The sequence below is a fragment of the Ranitomeya imitator genome, chromosome 2 (assembly GCF_032444005.1).
Source record: "Ranitomeya imitator isolate aRanImi1 chromosome 2, aRanImi1.pri, whole genome shotgun sequence".
Lineage (NCBI taxonomy): Eukaryota > Metazoa > Chordata > Amphibia > Anura > Dendrobatidae > Ranitomeya > Ranitomeya imitator.
Window position 1 is genome coordinate 220,955,801 of NC_091283.1, and position 17,224 is coordinate 220,973,024.

Genomic DNA, 17,224 nt, shown 5'->3' on the forward strand with positions numbered 1-17,224 from the left:
GTTGGCAGAACACGTACAGCACCACTCTCAAGATCTGTACCAGGCTCCACAACATTTATCCAATGGGCTGTGAGGGAAAGGTATCGTCCCTGTCCATGGCTACTGGTCCACGCATCGGTGGTCAGGTGGACCTTGCTACTGACGGCGTTTAGTAGCGCATGTTTAATGTTGCCCTCCAGATGCTTTTGCAGGGCAGGGACGGTTTGCCTGCTGAAATAAAAGTGGCTGGGCACGTTTTATTGTGGGACTGCCAATGCCATGAAGTTACGGAAGGTGTGAGTCTCCACCAGCCTGAATGACAGCATTTCAAGGGACAGTAGTTTTGCAATGCCAGCATTCAGAGCCTGTGCTCGGGGGTGGTTTGCCGAGTATGGCTGCCTTTTCTCTCATGCCTGTGCTGCCGATGGCTGTACAATGGCCTGGGAGTGTGAGGATGACAGGGAACATGGTGCTGTGGGTGGAATTACACTGTGTCTCTGTACAACAGTGCCAGAGGTTCTTCCATGGCGATCCTGTGAGGAAGCCAAACCAGCTGTGTGTGAGCTAGAGGAAGAGGCTACAACATGAGCTGAAAAGGTGGTAGGTGGCGCTGTAGGTTGGCCTAGGTCTTCAGTGTGTTTTTGTAACTCCACCACGTGCTTGGTCCGCACATGTTTCCACATATTTGTTGTATTGAGTTTGCTGACACTTTTCCCTCTTTTCACTTTCTGATTACACAGCTTGCATTTGACAAAGCAAATGTCATCTGCAACTGTGTCAAAAAAGGACCAGGCACTGCAAGTCTTGGGAGCGCCAGTTTTGGGTTTTGGAAGAGGCATGCTCCTAATGGGTGCCGAAGTGGAGGCTACAGGCAACCCAGTCTGCCCCCTCCCTTCCCTCATTTTGGGCCGTTCGAGGAATCTCTTCCTCAGAGCTGCTCCCACCACCTTCCTGTACCTCACGTCATGATGGGTCAGGACCTCATCATCTACACTACCCTCTTCCAACAACTGCTTCTCCTGGGTATTCTCGGCAGCACAGTATGCACCAGAAAGTGGCACCTGAGTCTCATCATCAGATGTGTACTGATGTGTGCTGACCGTAGGCACTGGACCACCTGCCTCTTCAGATTCAGAGAGACAAAGCAGTTGCGCATCACTGCATACTGCCTCTTCTTCCATTTCACGAATGCTGCTTGGCTGGCTGTTGTGAATTCTGCTTTTGGGCTCCCTCCGGTGGTTGTAGGTGGTAATGCAGTTGTCCCTGAAGGGCAGTTTTGGTCAGGTGTTTCTGCTGATTGCAGTTCTGACTGGGGTATTTAGGTGTGCAGGATTCATTAGTACTTGCCAGTTGTCCATGGTTCTGGGAGGAGTAGGTTCTCTGTCTGGTTCCTCCTGCCTTGCTGCTAAATCAGCAAAGATAAGTGTTTGGTTTCTTTTTCTGTAGCACACATGCTGTGTGCTAATAATTTTGTGCTATTGATTGTTTTCTCTTGTCCAGCTTAGATTGTGTCAGTGTTTTCTCAGTCTAGTTGGATTCTCAGGAGTTGCAGATATACGCTCCACATCTTTAGTTAGATGGTGGAGTTTTTTGTATCATCTGCTGTGGATATTTTTTGGAAGAGTTTTAATACTGACCGCTTAGTATTCTGTCCTATCCTTTTCTATTTAGCTAGAAGTGGCCTCTTTTGCTAAATCCTGTTTCCTGCCTGCGTGTGTCTTTCCTCTACTACTCACAGTCAATATTTGTTGGGGGCTGCCTATCCTTTGGGGTTCTGCTCTGAGGCAAGGTAGAATTCCTACTTCCATCTATAGGGGTATTTAGTCCTCCGGCTGTGTCGAGGTGTCTAGGATTTGTTAGGCACACCCCACGGCTACTTCTAGTTGCGGTGTTAAGTTCAGGATTTGCGGTCAGTATAGTTTCCACCAACTCCAGAGAAAGTTCCATGCGGCTCCAAGGCCACCAGATCATAACAGCTGCCCCCCTCTTTCCAAGCCAAGAGATTCAGAGAACAGAAGTAGAGATGGCTCCTGTCCAGGGCTCTCTCACTGCCTCGGCAAATTGGCAGGTGGTGAAGAGACAGATGGGAGCTCTTCAGTGCTCTGGACTTGAATGGATGTGGTACTAATTGAAGTCGTTGCGTTAGCTGCCATCCATCCGACAACGGCTTCAATTTTTTCATCCCGCAGCAGTGGGGTACGGCGAGCTCCTACAAAGCTGCGCATAAAGGACTGTTCCCTGGTAAAACTGGGGGATGCTGAGTCACTGGTGCCCGCAGCAGGCACAGAATCCCCACGTCCTCTCCCTGCAGAAACTCCACGCCCACGACCACGTGCCTTACTCCCTGCCTTCTTCATCTTGGTAAACTGATAAAGATAGGCAGAAAAGTACTAAGGGCTTAGTGTGCTTATTCCTGAACAGCTGCTAACAGGTTTAAGAAACACTAATTTTATAAAGTGTGGACTAGACTTTAATTTGAGCTAATGTGGCCTACACAACTATAAAGTGGAGTGTTTGGTGAACTTTATTTAGGTTTTTTTTTACAAAAAAAATATGAATGTGCCCAAAGATGTCAAACCAATAGTATCACAAACTTTTTGTAGCTATTACAATGTAGGAAGGTAACCTACAATGCAATAGATGAGGCTCCAAAAATAGGCTAATACTAATCTGGCTGGGCTGCAGGGCACAAGGCTCCAGAAAGGCTCCTCTATCTACTCCTATATAGTGTTTGCACGCAATCTATCTGGATACGGATGGAAACACACTAATAGGAGAAATCAGGAAAAATGAGCAGCACTAATGCAAAAAAGGACAATGTATAAGGCAGTGACGCACGCTGAGTGGACTACAACCGGAGGTGGCTGCAGAACACACTGCAGCGTGAGCTGCACTCACACACAGAGGCCTCGCAGACCGCCATGAACCCCCCTGCAAGGCTGCATAAAAGCTCCTCTATCTACTCCTATATAGTGTTTGCACACAATCTAGCTGGATACAGATGGAAACACACTAATAGGAGAAATCAGGAAAAATGTGCAGCAGCACAAATGCAAAAAGGACAATGTAACAGTATGAGGCAGTGATGCACACTGAGCGGACAACAACCAGATGTGGCTGCAGAACACACTGCAGCATGAGCTGCACTCACACACACAGAGACCTTGCAGACAGCCGTGAACAGCGCTGCAAGGCAAAAAAAAGCTTCTCACACAGCGGTTGCTACAGTAGCATGGGTAAAGCACAATGAAGCAAATCGCTATCTCAAACTGTCCCTCAGTCAAAACAGCAGCGTCCTGTCCCTAACTGAATTCACTGCAGAGTGAACCCAAAATGGCGGTTTTCCGCTGCGAAACGCATACACAACAAAACCCAGGTTAAAAATAATTAAAAAAATTAAAAATCGCAATATTCTCACTTTCCGGCGTCCCGCGCAGCATTACCAATGCTCACGATGCTCCCGGCAGCTGGTGTTCCCAGTAATGCCTTGCGTGCAATGACCTCTGATGATGTAGCGGTCTCGCAAGACCGTGATGTCTAGGTCATTTTGCAATGCATTACTGGGAACGGGAGCTGCCGGCAGCATCGCGAGCATCAGTAACGCTGCGTGGGACGCCGGAAGGTGAGAATATTGCGATTTTTTATTTTTTTTATTTTTAACATTATATCTTGTTACTATGTTACTATTGATGCTGCATAGGCAGCATCAATAGTAAAAAGAGAGAGAGAGAGAGCAAGCGAGAGAGAATTTACCTGACTGGAAATTCCTCCACGCATGGTCAGATTCAAAAGACGGAACCCATCGCTGGATTCCAGCTTTTGACAGACAGTGACTGAGCGATTTTCCGACGTGCAGAAAAAATGTTCTTCTGAACATTTTCTCTGCCCGACGGACAGCGATTTTCCGGCGGATCCAGTGCACGACAGATGAAATGGATGGCCATCCGTCACAATCTGTCGCTAATACAAGTCTATGGGAAAAAACAGGATCCAGCAGAAAAATTTGCTGGATCCTGTTTTTTAAAAAATCAACGGATTTCGATGGGAGCTAAGGCTTCTTTCACACTTGCGTCGGTACGGGGGCATCGCAATGCATCAGCCCGACGTACCGACGCACGTTGTGAAAATATGGCACGATGTGGGCAGCGGATGCAGTTTTTCAACGCATCCGCTGCCCATTGTAAGGTCCCTGGGAGGAGGGGGTGGAGTTCCGGCCGTGCATGCGCGGTGGGAAATGGCGGACCCGACGTACTAAAAAACGTTACATTGAACATTTTTTCGTGCCGCCGGTCCGCCAAAACACAACGCATCCAGTGCACGACGGACGCAACGGATGTCCATCCGTCACAATCCGTCGCTAATAGTCTATGGGAAAATGCAGGATCCTGCGACGGATTGTGACAGAAGCTAAAAAACGCAAGTGTGAAAGTAGCCTAAGAGACGGAAGTGTGAAAGAGGCCTAAGGCTATGTTCACACCTTGCGTCGGGTCCCTACGGGTTCTCCCGCAGCGGATTTGATAAATCTGCAGGGCAAAACAACTGCGGTTCTCCCTGCAGATTTATCGCGGTTTGTTCCGCGGTTTCCGCTGCGGGTTTCCTCCTATACTATTGATGCTGCATATGCAGCAATATGCAGCATCAATAGTAATGTTAAAAATAATAAAAATTGGTTATACTCACCCTCTGATGTCCGGATCTCCTGGGCGCTGCACCCGGCGGTCCGGTTCCAAAGATGCTGTGCGAGAAGGACCCTTCGTGACGTCACGGTCATGTGACCGCAGGTCCTGGTCGCACAGCAACTCTGACCGGACGGCCGCGTGCAGCGCCCAGGAGATCCGGACATCAGAGGGTGAGTATAACCAGATTTTTTATTTTTTAACCCCAAATATGGTTCCCAGGGCCTGGAGGAGAGTCTCCTCTCCTCCACCCCGGGTAGGAACCGCACATTATCCGCTTACTTCCCGCAACGTGGGCACAGCCCCATGCGGGAAGTAAGCGGTTCAATGTATTCCTATGGGTGCAGAATCGCAGCGATTCTGCACAAAGAAGTGACATGCTGCGGGTTGTAAACCGCTGCGTTCCCGCGCGGTTTTTCCCGCAGCATGTGCACAGCGGTTTGCGGTTTCCATAGGGTTTACATGTTACTGTAAACGCTATGGAAACTGCTGCAGACCTGCAGCATCAAAATCGCGGCGGTTCCGCGGTAAAACCCGCAAAGTGTGAATATAGCCTTAGACAACGCCAGTGCAGAAGATATTTTTTTTTATTTTACACAGATGAACATAATATTTAATAATAGGTTGCCCAAGTAGTAGACATCCTTTTTTAAAGTAAATTTTGGGGGAAAATAAACTTGTCAAAATTATGCAAAAATGTGATGTGAGCAGAACCCAACTTTAACTTTTCCTCGTTACAACTTTGGACAGTAAACGCAAGGTTTCTTCATATAAGCATATTTTTAGAGAAACTAAAAAGTGAAGATCTTTTATTATTAATTATACAGAATACCTAACAATATTGGTGGATGTATGTTTATTGAAAAATGTTGCTCTCTGAGCCCCAGAGCTCACCAAGTGACGACATTACATTCTTTTCTAGCGCTAAAGTGAATAAGACAATTTATATTTTTGTGTGTTTCTCATTCTTTTTAGTTATCCGATTTAATAGTGACCTGGCTCAGAAGTTTCATCCACGCTTCCACCAAGATGGACAGTACCTATGCTGTGCACAAACAGCTAAGAACGCCATGGGATGCCAAGTGCTGCGGAGAGCCAATGGAAGTCAGTTTACAAATTTAAATGTAAACCTGTGCACTCATGAATCAAAAATGAATGATAACTGCGAGCTAATCCTTCATATACACAACACATCTCACAGAGAGGGATTCCCGCTCTCAGGGCCGGCTCCAGGTTTTCATGGGCCATAGGCGAAAGAGGATCAGTAGGCCTCATTAAGTATTATGTGCACCACATAGTCCTCCATAGAGTATTATAGGTACCTCATAGCCCTACATACAGTATTGTGGGCACCATATAGTCCTCCATATAGTATTCTGGGTATCTCATAGTCCTCCATACAGTATTATAGGTATCTCATAGTCCCCCATACAGTATTATAGGTATCTCATAGTCCACCATACAGTATTCTGGGTATCTCATAGTCCTCCATACAGTATTGTGGGCACCATATAGTCCTCCATACAGTTTTATGAGCACCACCCAGTCCTCCATAAAGTATTATGGCTACCTCATAGTACTCCATGCAGTATTGTGGGCACCATATAGTCCTCCATACAGTATTCTAGATATCTCATAGTACTCCATACAGTATTAAGGGCATCACACAGTCCTCCATACAGTATTATGGACACCGTATAGTCATCCATACAGTATTATGAGTACCTCATAGTACTCCATACAGTATTATGGACAACACATAGTCCTCCATACAGTATTCTGGGTAATTTATAGCTCTCAATAAATTATTATGGACACCACATAGTCCTCCATACAGTATTCTGGGTATCTTATAATATTCCATACAGTATTATGGGCATCACACAGTCCTCTATACAGTATTATGGGTACCTCATAGTCCTTCATACAGTATTATCGGTACCTCATAGTACTCCATACAGTATTATGGACACTACATAGTCCTCCATACAGTATTATGGGTACCATATAGTACTCCGTACAGTATTATGGACACCACACAGTCCTCCATACAGTATTATAGGTATCACATAGTCTTTCATACAGTATTATGTGCACCACACAGTCCTCCATACAGTATTATAGGCATCACATAGTCTTCCATACAGTATTATGTGCACCACATAGTCCTCCAAACAGTATTATAGACACCACGTAGTCCTCCATACAGTATTACGGGTACCTCATAGAACTCCATACAGTATTATTGGCACCACACAGTCCTCCATACAGTATTACGGGTACCACATAGTCTTCCATACGGTATTATGGACACCACATAGTATTCCATACAGTATTATGGGCACCACATAGTCCTCCAAACAGTATTATGGGCACCACAAGTCCTCCATAAAGTATAATGGGTCCCATATAATGCTCCATACAGTATAATGGCCCCATATAATGCTCCATACTGTATAATGGGCCCCATATAATGCTCCATACATTAAAAATAAATAATCAAATATTCACCTCTCCCTGTTCCTCCGCTGCTCCAGTTTCCTCAGCATTTTCTGATCCTCTGCACTGCTTAGCACTGCAGTGACATCATCACACCCTTGCACTGAGACGTTACAGATCTCAGAGTCAGAGGGGGAATAATGGGAGAGGGAGCATCAGCTGATGGTCCCTCTGCCATCATTGTTTTAAACTGTATCTTCATCCTGAATGCTTAAACAGTTGAAAGTATGATGTAGGGGAGCAGGTGCTGGTGCTGGAATCAGGCCCCCATCAGGCTGGAATCAGGTTCCCATACATGTCAAGTACCGGTGTCCCAGATATTGAGTGTGTCTCTCAAGTTGTCCAGGGCCCCGGCATTTGCCTGGGTGCACTGGGTGGTGACGACGGCCTTGCCTGCTCTTCTCTCCTTTTTTAAGACACAGACTCAAGCAGCAGCCACATGAAATACATTACACAGCAGTACTGAGCAGTGTAGATATGAATCCAACATTAAAGTGAGGTAAAAGACTTGGTAGAAAGCACAGGACAATTTTTTTGTCTCCCTCTGTTTCCTCACTCTACTCCTTACTCATCTTCACCCACTTCTCTCTCTATAGGGTATAATTGGCTATATCACATGACATGCCATCCCAACGTTTCTGAGAATCCTAGTGTAGGTGGATCATCACACTACCACTCCATTTATTCTTAATGGGAGTGCCTGAGATTGCAGAGTCAGTGCTTTGCTCATCTTTGATACAGGAAAGATATATATCTTGGTACCGTGTTACCCAGTAGATAGAAAAATATTTAGAATTGAGAGTCCTCAGTGGTTGATACCTTTTAATGGCTAACTGAAAATATAGCATATGCATAGCCTAGCATATGTTGTGCATAAATATGTGATTCTTCAGAATTTCTTTTAGTCTTTGCCTGATGAAGAGACCTGTGTAGTCTCGAAAGCTTGCAATTTGTTTGTTTTCAGTTAGCCATTAAAAGGTATCAACCACTGAGGATTCTCAATTCTAAATATTTTGCTCATCTTTGGCATTCCCATTAGAATGAATGGAGCAGTACTGGTGATTATAAACGTCTGCTCCATTCAGCCCTCTGCTCAAGATCAGTGGGGACCACAGCAGTAGCATCAGAAAGTTATTTCCTTTCTTGTGTATAAGTAATAACTTTAAACTTGCAACATCCGCTTTAAAGAGTATCTAAACTTTTGGGACATTTTTAATGTTTTATGCCCTTTCAGACAGATCGGTGGTCACCCGGTTCTGAGGTCCCCACCAGTCGCTAAGCAAAGACCTCATAGAAGATCGCAGCTGCGGTGTTGTGTTCAATACTTATTTCATCCTCTATATATAGGGGACGTAGTGCCTACAAAAATAATACTAGGCATATGCAGTTTAGTGTGATATTTGCTTAAAAGCGAATATGCAAATGAGGACACTTTTGTGTCGCCTTGGCATGGCCTAAGCTTTGGTACACTATTATGACCTAGTGTCATGGTTAGGACATGGTTAATGTCCTGTTCTCTCAGGGTTAATACTGTTGGCCTCTCTTTCAAGATGTGAGGGGTATTTATACTCACTCCTAGCTGGGTTTCACTGTCAGCTATATGTTCTGCTTTGGTTTATGTGCTTGACCCCTGGCGTGTGTGCCCAGTTTGCACTGTGTTTATCTTGCTCTCCCTGCGTTACTCTGTTTGCTATTCTGGATTTCTGACCTCTGGCTTTGCTTCTGACAATCCCCTTTCTCTCGCTTTTGGTACCTCGTGATCTCCTGGCTCTGATCCTTGCTTGTTTGACAACCTCTTGTGTATATCACTTCTCTGTTCCCCGGCTTCAGGCTCTGCCCCCTGACCTCATCTCACTCTGTCACATGTCTAAGGTCCTGTTGGTTACCAGGTTAGTACCCTGCATTTAGCTCAGCTCCGTTGCTGCTGTGTTTAGCTCTCCCCGCAGCATTAATACCCGGGAGCTGTGACATTATAGCTGACCGTACAGTCTTCCTCCCTGGTGGGGGGTGTTGGTTTGCCATGGATCTGGTACAGGCTCTCACGGAGCAGATTAATGAGCTCTCCCAGCTGTTTCAGAAGCTGTCCATGGAGCAGCAAGCCCTGGTCCTCTCGCACCAACAGGTGCAGAGAGATGTGGCAGGTGCTTTACATATGTCTGCTCCATTGCGGTTCCGGGAGGGTGGCCCCTCTGAGGTATCCCTAGAACACCCCGAACCACGAGTAAAGTTACCCGATACTTTTTCAAGTCAATCAAATTCTATGGGGGCCAGAAAAATATGGATTACACACGGACCAGCAGTGTGACTTGTGAGAAATACGCAGCGGTGTTAGAGAGAAAAGCCGGCAATTCAGTGCGGTGTACAGTAAAATCACACTGACAGCTTACAATAGAATAGGTAGAATAAATTGGAAAAAATTGGCGTGGGCTCCCATGCAATTTTCTCTGCCAGAGTAGTAAAGCCAGTGACTGAGGGCAGATATTAATAGCCTGGAGAGGGTCCATGGTTATTGCGCCCCCCCCCCCCGGCTAAAAACATCTGCCCCCAGCCACCCCAGAAAAGGCACATCTGGAAGATGCGCCTATTCTGGCACTTGGCCACTCTCTTCCCATTCCCGTGTAGCGGTGGGATATGGGGTAATGAAGGGTTAATGTCACCTTGCTATTGTAAGGTGACATTACGCCATTATTAATCCAATAGTCTGAAATGGTTAAAAAAAACAAAAACACATTATTAAAAAGTCTTTTAATGAAAAAAAACACAGGTTATTAATATCTGCTCTCAGTCACTGGCTTTACTACTCTGGCGGAGAAAATTGCGCGGGAGCCCACGCCAATTTTTTCCGCCATTTAACCCTTTAATTTAATAGCTAGAGCGCCCAAATTTTGCACATACACAATACTAACATTAGTAGTGTGTAATATGCAAAAAAATGGGAATATGACATGGTTTACTGTATGTAAACCATGTCTCATATCATGTCGGGTTTTGGAAGGAGATAGCAAAAGCCGGCAATTGAATTACCGGCTTTTAAGATATCTAGCGCTGTATGAAATATTAATATATATATATATATATGTGTGTGTGTGTGTTTCACTAACATATATATATATATATATATATATATATATATATATATATATATACAGTTAGGTCCATATATATTTGGACAGAGACAGCATTTTTCTAATTTTGGTTATAGACATTACCACAATGAATTTTAAACAAAACAACTCAGATGCTGTTGAAGTTCAGACTTTCAGCTTTCATTTGAGGGTATCCACATTAAAATTGGATGAAGGGTTTAGGAGTTTCAGCTCCTTAACATGCGCCACCCTGTTTTTAAAGGGACCAAAAGTAATTGGACAATTGACTCAAAGGCTATATCATGGACAGGTGTGGGCAATCCCTTCGTTATGTCATTCTCAATTAAGCAGATAAAAGGTCTGGAGTTGATTTGAGGTGTGGTGCTTGCATGTGGAAGGTTTTGATGTGAAGTAAACATGCGGTCAAAGGAGCTCTCCATGCAGGTGAAACAAGCAATCCTTAAGCTGTGAAAACAGAAAAAAAACCATCTGAGAAATTGCTACAATATTAGGAGCGACAAAATCTACAGTTTTGTACATCCTGAGAAAGAAAGAAAGCACTGGTGAACTCATCAATGCAAAAAGACCTGGGCGCCCACGGAAGACAACAGTGGTGGATGATCACAGAATAATCTCCATAGTGAAGAGAAACCCCTTCACAACGGCCAACCAAGTGAACAACACTCTCCAGGAGGTAGTCGTATCAATATCCAAATCTACCATAAAGAGAAGACTGCATGAAAGTAAATACAGAGGGTTCACTGCACGGTGCAAGCCACTCATAAGCATCAAGAATAAAAAGGCTAGACTGGACTTTGCTAAAAAACATCTAAAAAAGCCAGCACAGTTTTGGAAGAACATTATTTGGACAGATGAAACCAAGATTAACCTCTACCAGAATGATGGAAAGAGAAAAGTATGGCGAAGGCGTGGTACAGCTCACGATCCAAAGCATACCACATCATCTGTAAAACACGGCAGAGGCAGTGTGATGGCTTGGGCATCCATGGCTGCCAGTGGCACTGGGTCACTAGTGTTTATTGATGAGGTGACACAGGACAGAAGCAGCCAAATGACTTCTGAGTTAATCAGAGACATACTGTGTGCTCAGATCCAGCCAAATGCAGCCAAACTGATTGGTCGTCGTTTCATACTACAGATGGACAGTGACCCAAAACATAAAGCCAAAGCAACCCAGGAGATTATTAAAGCAAAGAAGTGGAATACTCTTGAATAGCCAAGTCAGTCACCTGATCTCAACCCAATTGAGCATGCATTTCACTTGTTAAAACCTAACCTTCAGACAGAAAGGCCCACAAACAAACAGCAACTAAAAACCACCACAGTGAAGGCCTGGCAGAGCATCAAAAAGGAGGAAACACAGCGTCTGGTGCTGTCCAGGAGTTCAAGACTTCAGGCAGTCATTGCCAACAAAGGGTTTTCAACCAAGTACTAAAAATGAACATTTTATTTAAAATTTATGAATCTGTCCAATTACTTTTGGTCCCTTTAAAAACAGGGTGGCACATGTTAAGGAGCTGAAACTCCTAAACCCGTCATCCAATTTTAATGTGGATACCCTCAAATGAAAGCTTTAAGTCTGAACTTCAACTGCATCTGAATTGTTTTGTTTAAAATTCATTGTTGTAATGTCTATAACCAAAATTAGAAAAATGTTGTCTCTGTCCAAATATATATGGACCTAACTGTATACGCATATATATATATATATATATATATATATATATATATATAAAGTGAAAAAATTGGAACAGCTTCAAATTACTACCTTACAAGGCATGCAGAGCTCTTCCGACCAGCAATTCAATGGTCAAAAAGTAATAAACTCAAAAAAAAGGAAAAGCAGCACAAAATAATTGAAAAAAAATGCCTGAACGGCGTGGCAACGTTTCGGATGTGTTAGGCTTGACAAAGGATAACACATCCGAAACGTTGCCACGCCGTTCAGGCATTAAAGTCCACTTTTTTTCAATTATTTTGTGCTGCTTTTCCTTTTTTTTTAGTTTATATATATATATATATTGTAGCATGGCTAAAGGGTGTATAGTCGATGGGAGGTATGTGTACACATAAGTGCCTTGTTGCTGTAATGTAGCCCGGAGTATTTCTTTGTTGTACATAACCATGTATATATATGTGTTTCAGGACCTGTGGTGATGTCAGACCACATGGCTAATCATGTGATGGGTTACTGGGTGTGGTTAGCTCTATATAAGACAGGCTAATGCTTAACACAGCAGATATGTGTGGAGGTGAAACCCTCCTGAGTGTGTTAAGGCTCCAGGACTGAGCCTGATGGACTGGACACTTTGTTTCCTTTTCCTGAGCTAAAGGCTATTTGTTTGCTGTTATTTTGCCATGTGGTTTATGAAGTAATAAACCCTGTCAACTTTTAAAGGAACGTGCCTCCTGAGTGTCAGCCGTCGCACCTGAGTGAGTGAAATCCCTACAATTGGTGGTAGACGTGCGGGCAGCGTTCCCAGCGGAGACGTAAGTCTGTTATTGAATGTCCTGGGTCAAGGCTATTGCAAGCCAGCAAGCATTGCCGGGGATAATGGAGGACCTGCTGAAACACTTGGTCCAGATGCAGTCACAGCAGCAAGAGACCAACAAGCTGTTGATACAGCAGATACAACAGAGCCAGCAGGAGCAACGGCAACAGATGCAACAGAGCCAGCAGCAGATGCAGCTTCTGGCAACCGCCATCCAGGGCAAGACGAGCGCCCCAACCCCAGGTCTGGCTGATGACACCCACGTCCGGAAGACGGTAAGACGCGCATTGCAAAAAATTACTCCCGGGGATGATGTTGAGGCCTTCCTGACGGTGTTTGAGAGGGTCGCTGAGAGGGAAAAACTTCCGCCAGAGCAGTGGGCAGAGGTACTGGCACCATACCTGACGGGAGAACCGCAGAAGGCGTACTATGATTTGACCTTGCAGGATGCCAGAGTATCACAAATTGAAATTTGAGATTCTTGCACGTTTGGGGGTGACACTGACTGTCAGGGCACAGCGAGTTCACTGCTGGGCCTATCACCGGGACAAACCGCCTCGCTCTCAAATGTTTGACCTGTTGCACCTGGTCCAGAAATGGCTGCAGCCAGAGTCGTGTACACCTGCACAGATGGTGGAACGAGTGATGATGGATCGGTTTGTGCATTCCCTCCCGAGGTCCATACAGACTTGGGTTGCCCAGGGTGATCCCCAGAATGCCGACGAGCTGATTGGACTGGTTGAGAGATACCAAGGGTTGGAAGGCTCCTCCGGGAGGCAACCCATGCCGTACTGGGGGTCCCAGAAGGGAGCTGAGTCCCAAAAAGGGGTGGCGCATCCAAGGTCACAAAGGGCGGGGGAGGTGGTGCCCAGGGTCCCTACGGGTGATATTATTTGTTGGAGGTGCCACGGGCCAGGACATATAGCTGCCCGTTGCTCCCAGACCACTGAGCAGATGGACTGCAGCATGGGACGCCGTTGTTCATACTATGCGTATCCAGCCTGCAGTGTGAACTCTCCGCCCAACGAGGGACCTCAAGCGTGTCCCGTAAAGGTGAACGGTCGAGCAGTAACGGCACTGTTAGACTCAGTGAGCCTAGTGACCCTGGTGAGGGCCAATTTTCCTCTCCACCTGCTCCCGGGAAAGAAGGTCGGAGTGCGGTGCATACATGGTGATGCAAAGGACTACCCTATGGCCAGGGTGGACATTGAAACGGCATGTGGCACTGAGTCCCACATAGTCGGCGTCGTGCAGGACTTGTTGCACCCTATAATTATTGGCCGGGAATTCTGTTTGTTTTGGGATTTGTGGGGAAAAGGTTCTGAGCTCCCTAGCAAGAGTAGGGAACCAATGAACCCTGGAAGGATGTCGCCACACCCGGAGTCAGACAGGTTTCCTTTTTGTGTTCTGGTTGGGGATGAGGAAGAAGTGTCCCCTGCATCTGACATTCTGGAGTTAGAGGTAACCGGTGAAAATTTTGGGACTGCCCAACATAGGGACCCCACTCTGAGGGAAGCCTTTAATAATGTCACAGTTATTGACGGGGTGGTACAGGAGCCGGGGGCAGACACAAGATTTCCCCATTTTCTGATAAGTGGGGAGTTGTTGTACCGGATCACAAAAATAAGGGAGGAGTTGGTAGAGCAGTTGGTAGTGCCGGGTCCATCTAGACGAAAGGTGTTGGACATGGCCCATTCACACATCTTGGGTGGACACCTAGGGGTCGAAAAAATGCAGGAACGGGTTGTGCAGAGGTTCTATTGGCCTGGGTGTCACCGGGAAATAGTGAACTATTGCAGGTCCTGTCCTACATGTCAGCTAACTGCTCCCACTCCTCATTTCCGGAACCCCCTTGTGCCACTGCCCATTATTGAGGTGCCGTTCGAGAGAATTGCCATGGACTTGGTTGGTCCCTTAGTTAAATCAGCCCGCGGCCATCAGTATATATTAGTCATCCTGGACTATGCCACATGCTATCCTGAGGCAATTCCCTTGAGAAATTCTTCCTCGAAGAGTATAGCCCGCGAGTTGGTCCATGTCTTTTCCCGGACAGGTCTGCCGAAGGAGATCCTGACTGACCAGGGGACACCTTTCATGAGCAAGGTGATGAGGGAGTTATGCAAAGCCCTGAAAATCTCCCAGTTGAGGACCTCGGTGTACCATTCCCAGTCAGATGGCCTTGTTGAGAGATTTAACAAGACACTGAAGAGCATGCTGAGAAAAGCTATAGAGAAAGACGGTAGAGACTGGGAATGTCTCTTACCCTATCTGATGTTTTCCATTCGTGAAGTTCCACAGGCCTCCACAGGGTTCTCACCGTTTGAGCTTCTATATGGCCGACATCCGCGAGGACTCCTGGATATAGCCAAGGAAACCTGGGAAGCCGAAGTCACGCCTCACAGAAGCGTCATTGAGCATGTGGCCCTGATGCAGCAGAGGATTGCAACGGTGATGCCTATCGTGAAAGAACACCTCCTCCAGGCACAAGAAGCTCAGGCCAGAGTATACAACCGGTCTGCAAGAGTGAGGCAGTTCAATCCGGGAGACCGAGTTCTTGTGTTAGTTCCGACGGTGGAAAGCAAGTTCTTGGCCAAATGGCAAGGGCCATATGAGGTTGTCGAGAAACTTGGTGAAGTAAATTATAAAATTCACCAACCAGGAAGACGGAAACCATTCCAAGTATACCATATCAACCTCATCAAGCCGTGGCAAGATAGAGAGCCGACAGTAACTCCATCGTTGGTAAGCAACCCAGAAGGTGAGGTTGGAGCGGTTACTATAGCGGAGACGCTATCGAAGACCCAGAAACAGCAGTGCCGGGAGTTACTCCAGAAAAATAGGGACCTGTTTTCAGAGTTGCCAGGACACACGAAGGTCATAGAGCACGAGGTCCTAACAGAGCCACATGTGCGGGTGAACGTTAAGCCCTATCGTATTCCTGAGGCTCGTCGAGAAGTTATCTCCAAGGAGGTGGAGCGTATGTTGAAGCTTGGAGTCATTGAGGAATCCAAGAGCGGTTGGTCGAGGCCAGTTGTCCTGGTCCCAAAACCTGATGGAGAGTGGAGGTTTTGCAACGACTATCGGAAGTTGAATGAGGTCTCCAATTTTGACGCTTATCCCATGCCCCGCGTTGATGAGCTCATTGAAAGGCTTGGGCACGCCAGATATATATCCACCTTGGATTTGACAAAGGGGTATTGGCAGATCCCCATGGCACAGGAAGCCAAGGAGAAGACGGCCTCTTCGACACCTGATGGATGCTTCCAGTATGTCCGGATGCTGTTTGGGCTACAGGGAGCTCCGACGACCTTCCAGAGGGCTATGGATAGAGTCCTTGCACCCCATAAGGCCTACGCTGCTGCGTACTTAGATGATATCGTCATCTTTAGCCCGGACTGGGAGAGTCATCTGGAGAAAGTCCAAGCGGTGTTTGATACTCTAAGAGAGGCGGGGTTTACAATAAACCCAAAGAAGTGTGCCTTGGGTAAGGAAGAAGCTAAATACCTAGGCTATATAGTGGGTCGTGGAGAAATAAAGCCCCAAATCAAGAAAGTGGAGGCAATCCAAACGTGGCCGAAACCACTCTCCAAAAAGCAAGTTAAAGCCTTTCTGGGAATCGTGGGATATTACAGGAGGTTCATCCCGAACTTCGCCACAGTGGCTGCGCCTCTGACTGATCTGCTAAAGGGGACAAAATCGGTGATGGTTAAATGGTCCGAAGAGACAGAGTCAGCCTTCCAAGAGTTGAAAGGGGCTCTATGTAAGCAGCCCGTTCTGATGGCCCCAGACTTCAAGAAAGAATTTATTCTTCAGACAGATGCCTCAGATGTTGGGGTAGGAGCAGTCCTTTCCCAAGAGCTACATGGGGAGGAGCATCCTGTTCTCTATCTGAGTAGAAAGCTGTCCTCATCTGAGAGGAACTACTCAGTCGTAGAAAAAGAGTGTTTGGCCATAAAATGGGCGGTGGACACGTTACGGTACTATCTGCTGGGTCGTAAATTCAGACTAATATCTGACCATGCCCCACTTAGATGGATGAGGGAAACAAAGGGTAGAAATGCAAGGGTCACCCGTTGGTTCTTAGCCCTGCAGGACTTCAGTTTCCATGTGGAACATAGGGCCGGAAAGCTGCACGGTAATGCGGATGCCCTATTAAGAATCCCTTGTTTAGTGGGGGAAAGTGCCAAGCCCCATGGCTTTAGGCAGAGGGGGGAGGTATGTAGCATGGCTAAAGGGTGTATAGTCGACGGGAGGTATGTTGTTGTGAATTCTGTGGCAGAGCTCCCTCCTGTGGTCACAAGTGGTACTTCGGCTGGTTCTCTCTGTGAGCTTCCGTTGGTGGAGGAAAGTGGTACTGCGGCTTCTGAGTTTCCTTCCTCAGGTAATGTGGTGAAGTCGTTAGGTGCTGCTCTATTTAACTCCACCTAGTGCTTTGATCCTGGGCTCCAGTCAATGTTCTAGTATTGGACCT

The 17,224-nt window shown here is 46.3% G+C and overlaps 1 protein-coding gene across 1 annotated transcript in view; it reads left to right on the forward strand.

The window, feature by feature from the left end:
* BTK (Bruton tyrosine kinase) overlaps nt 1-17,224 on the forward strand; it is a 367,194-nt gene that overhangs the window by 196,855 nt on the left and 153,115 nt on the right. The window contains exon 6 of the mRNA XM_069748626.1: nt 5,631-5,759. Within this exon, the coding sequence (XP_069604727.1) occupies nt 5,631-5,759 (129 nt within the window). The remainder of the gene's footprint in view (nt 1-5,630; nt 5,760-17,224) is intronic.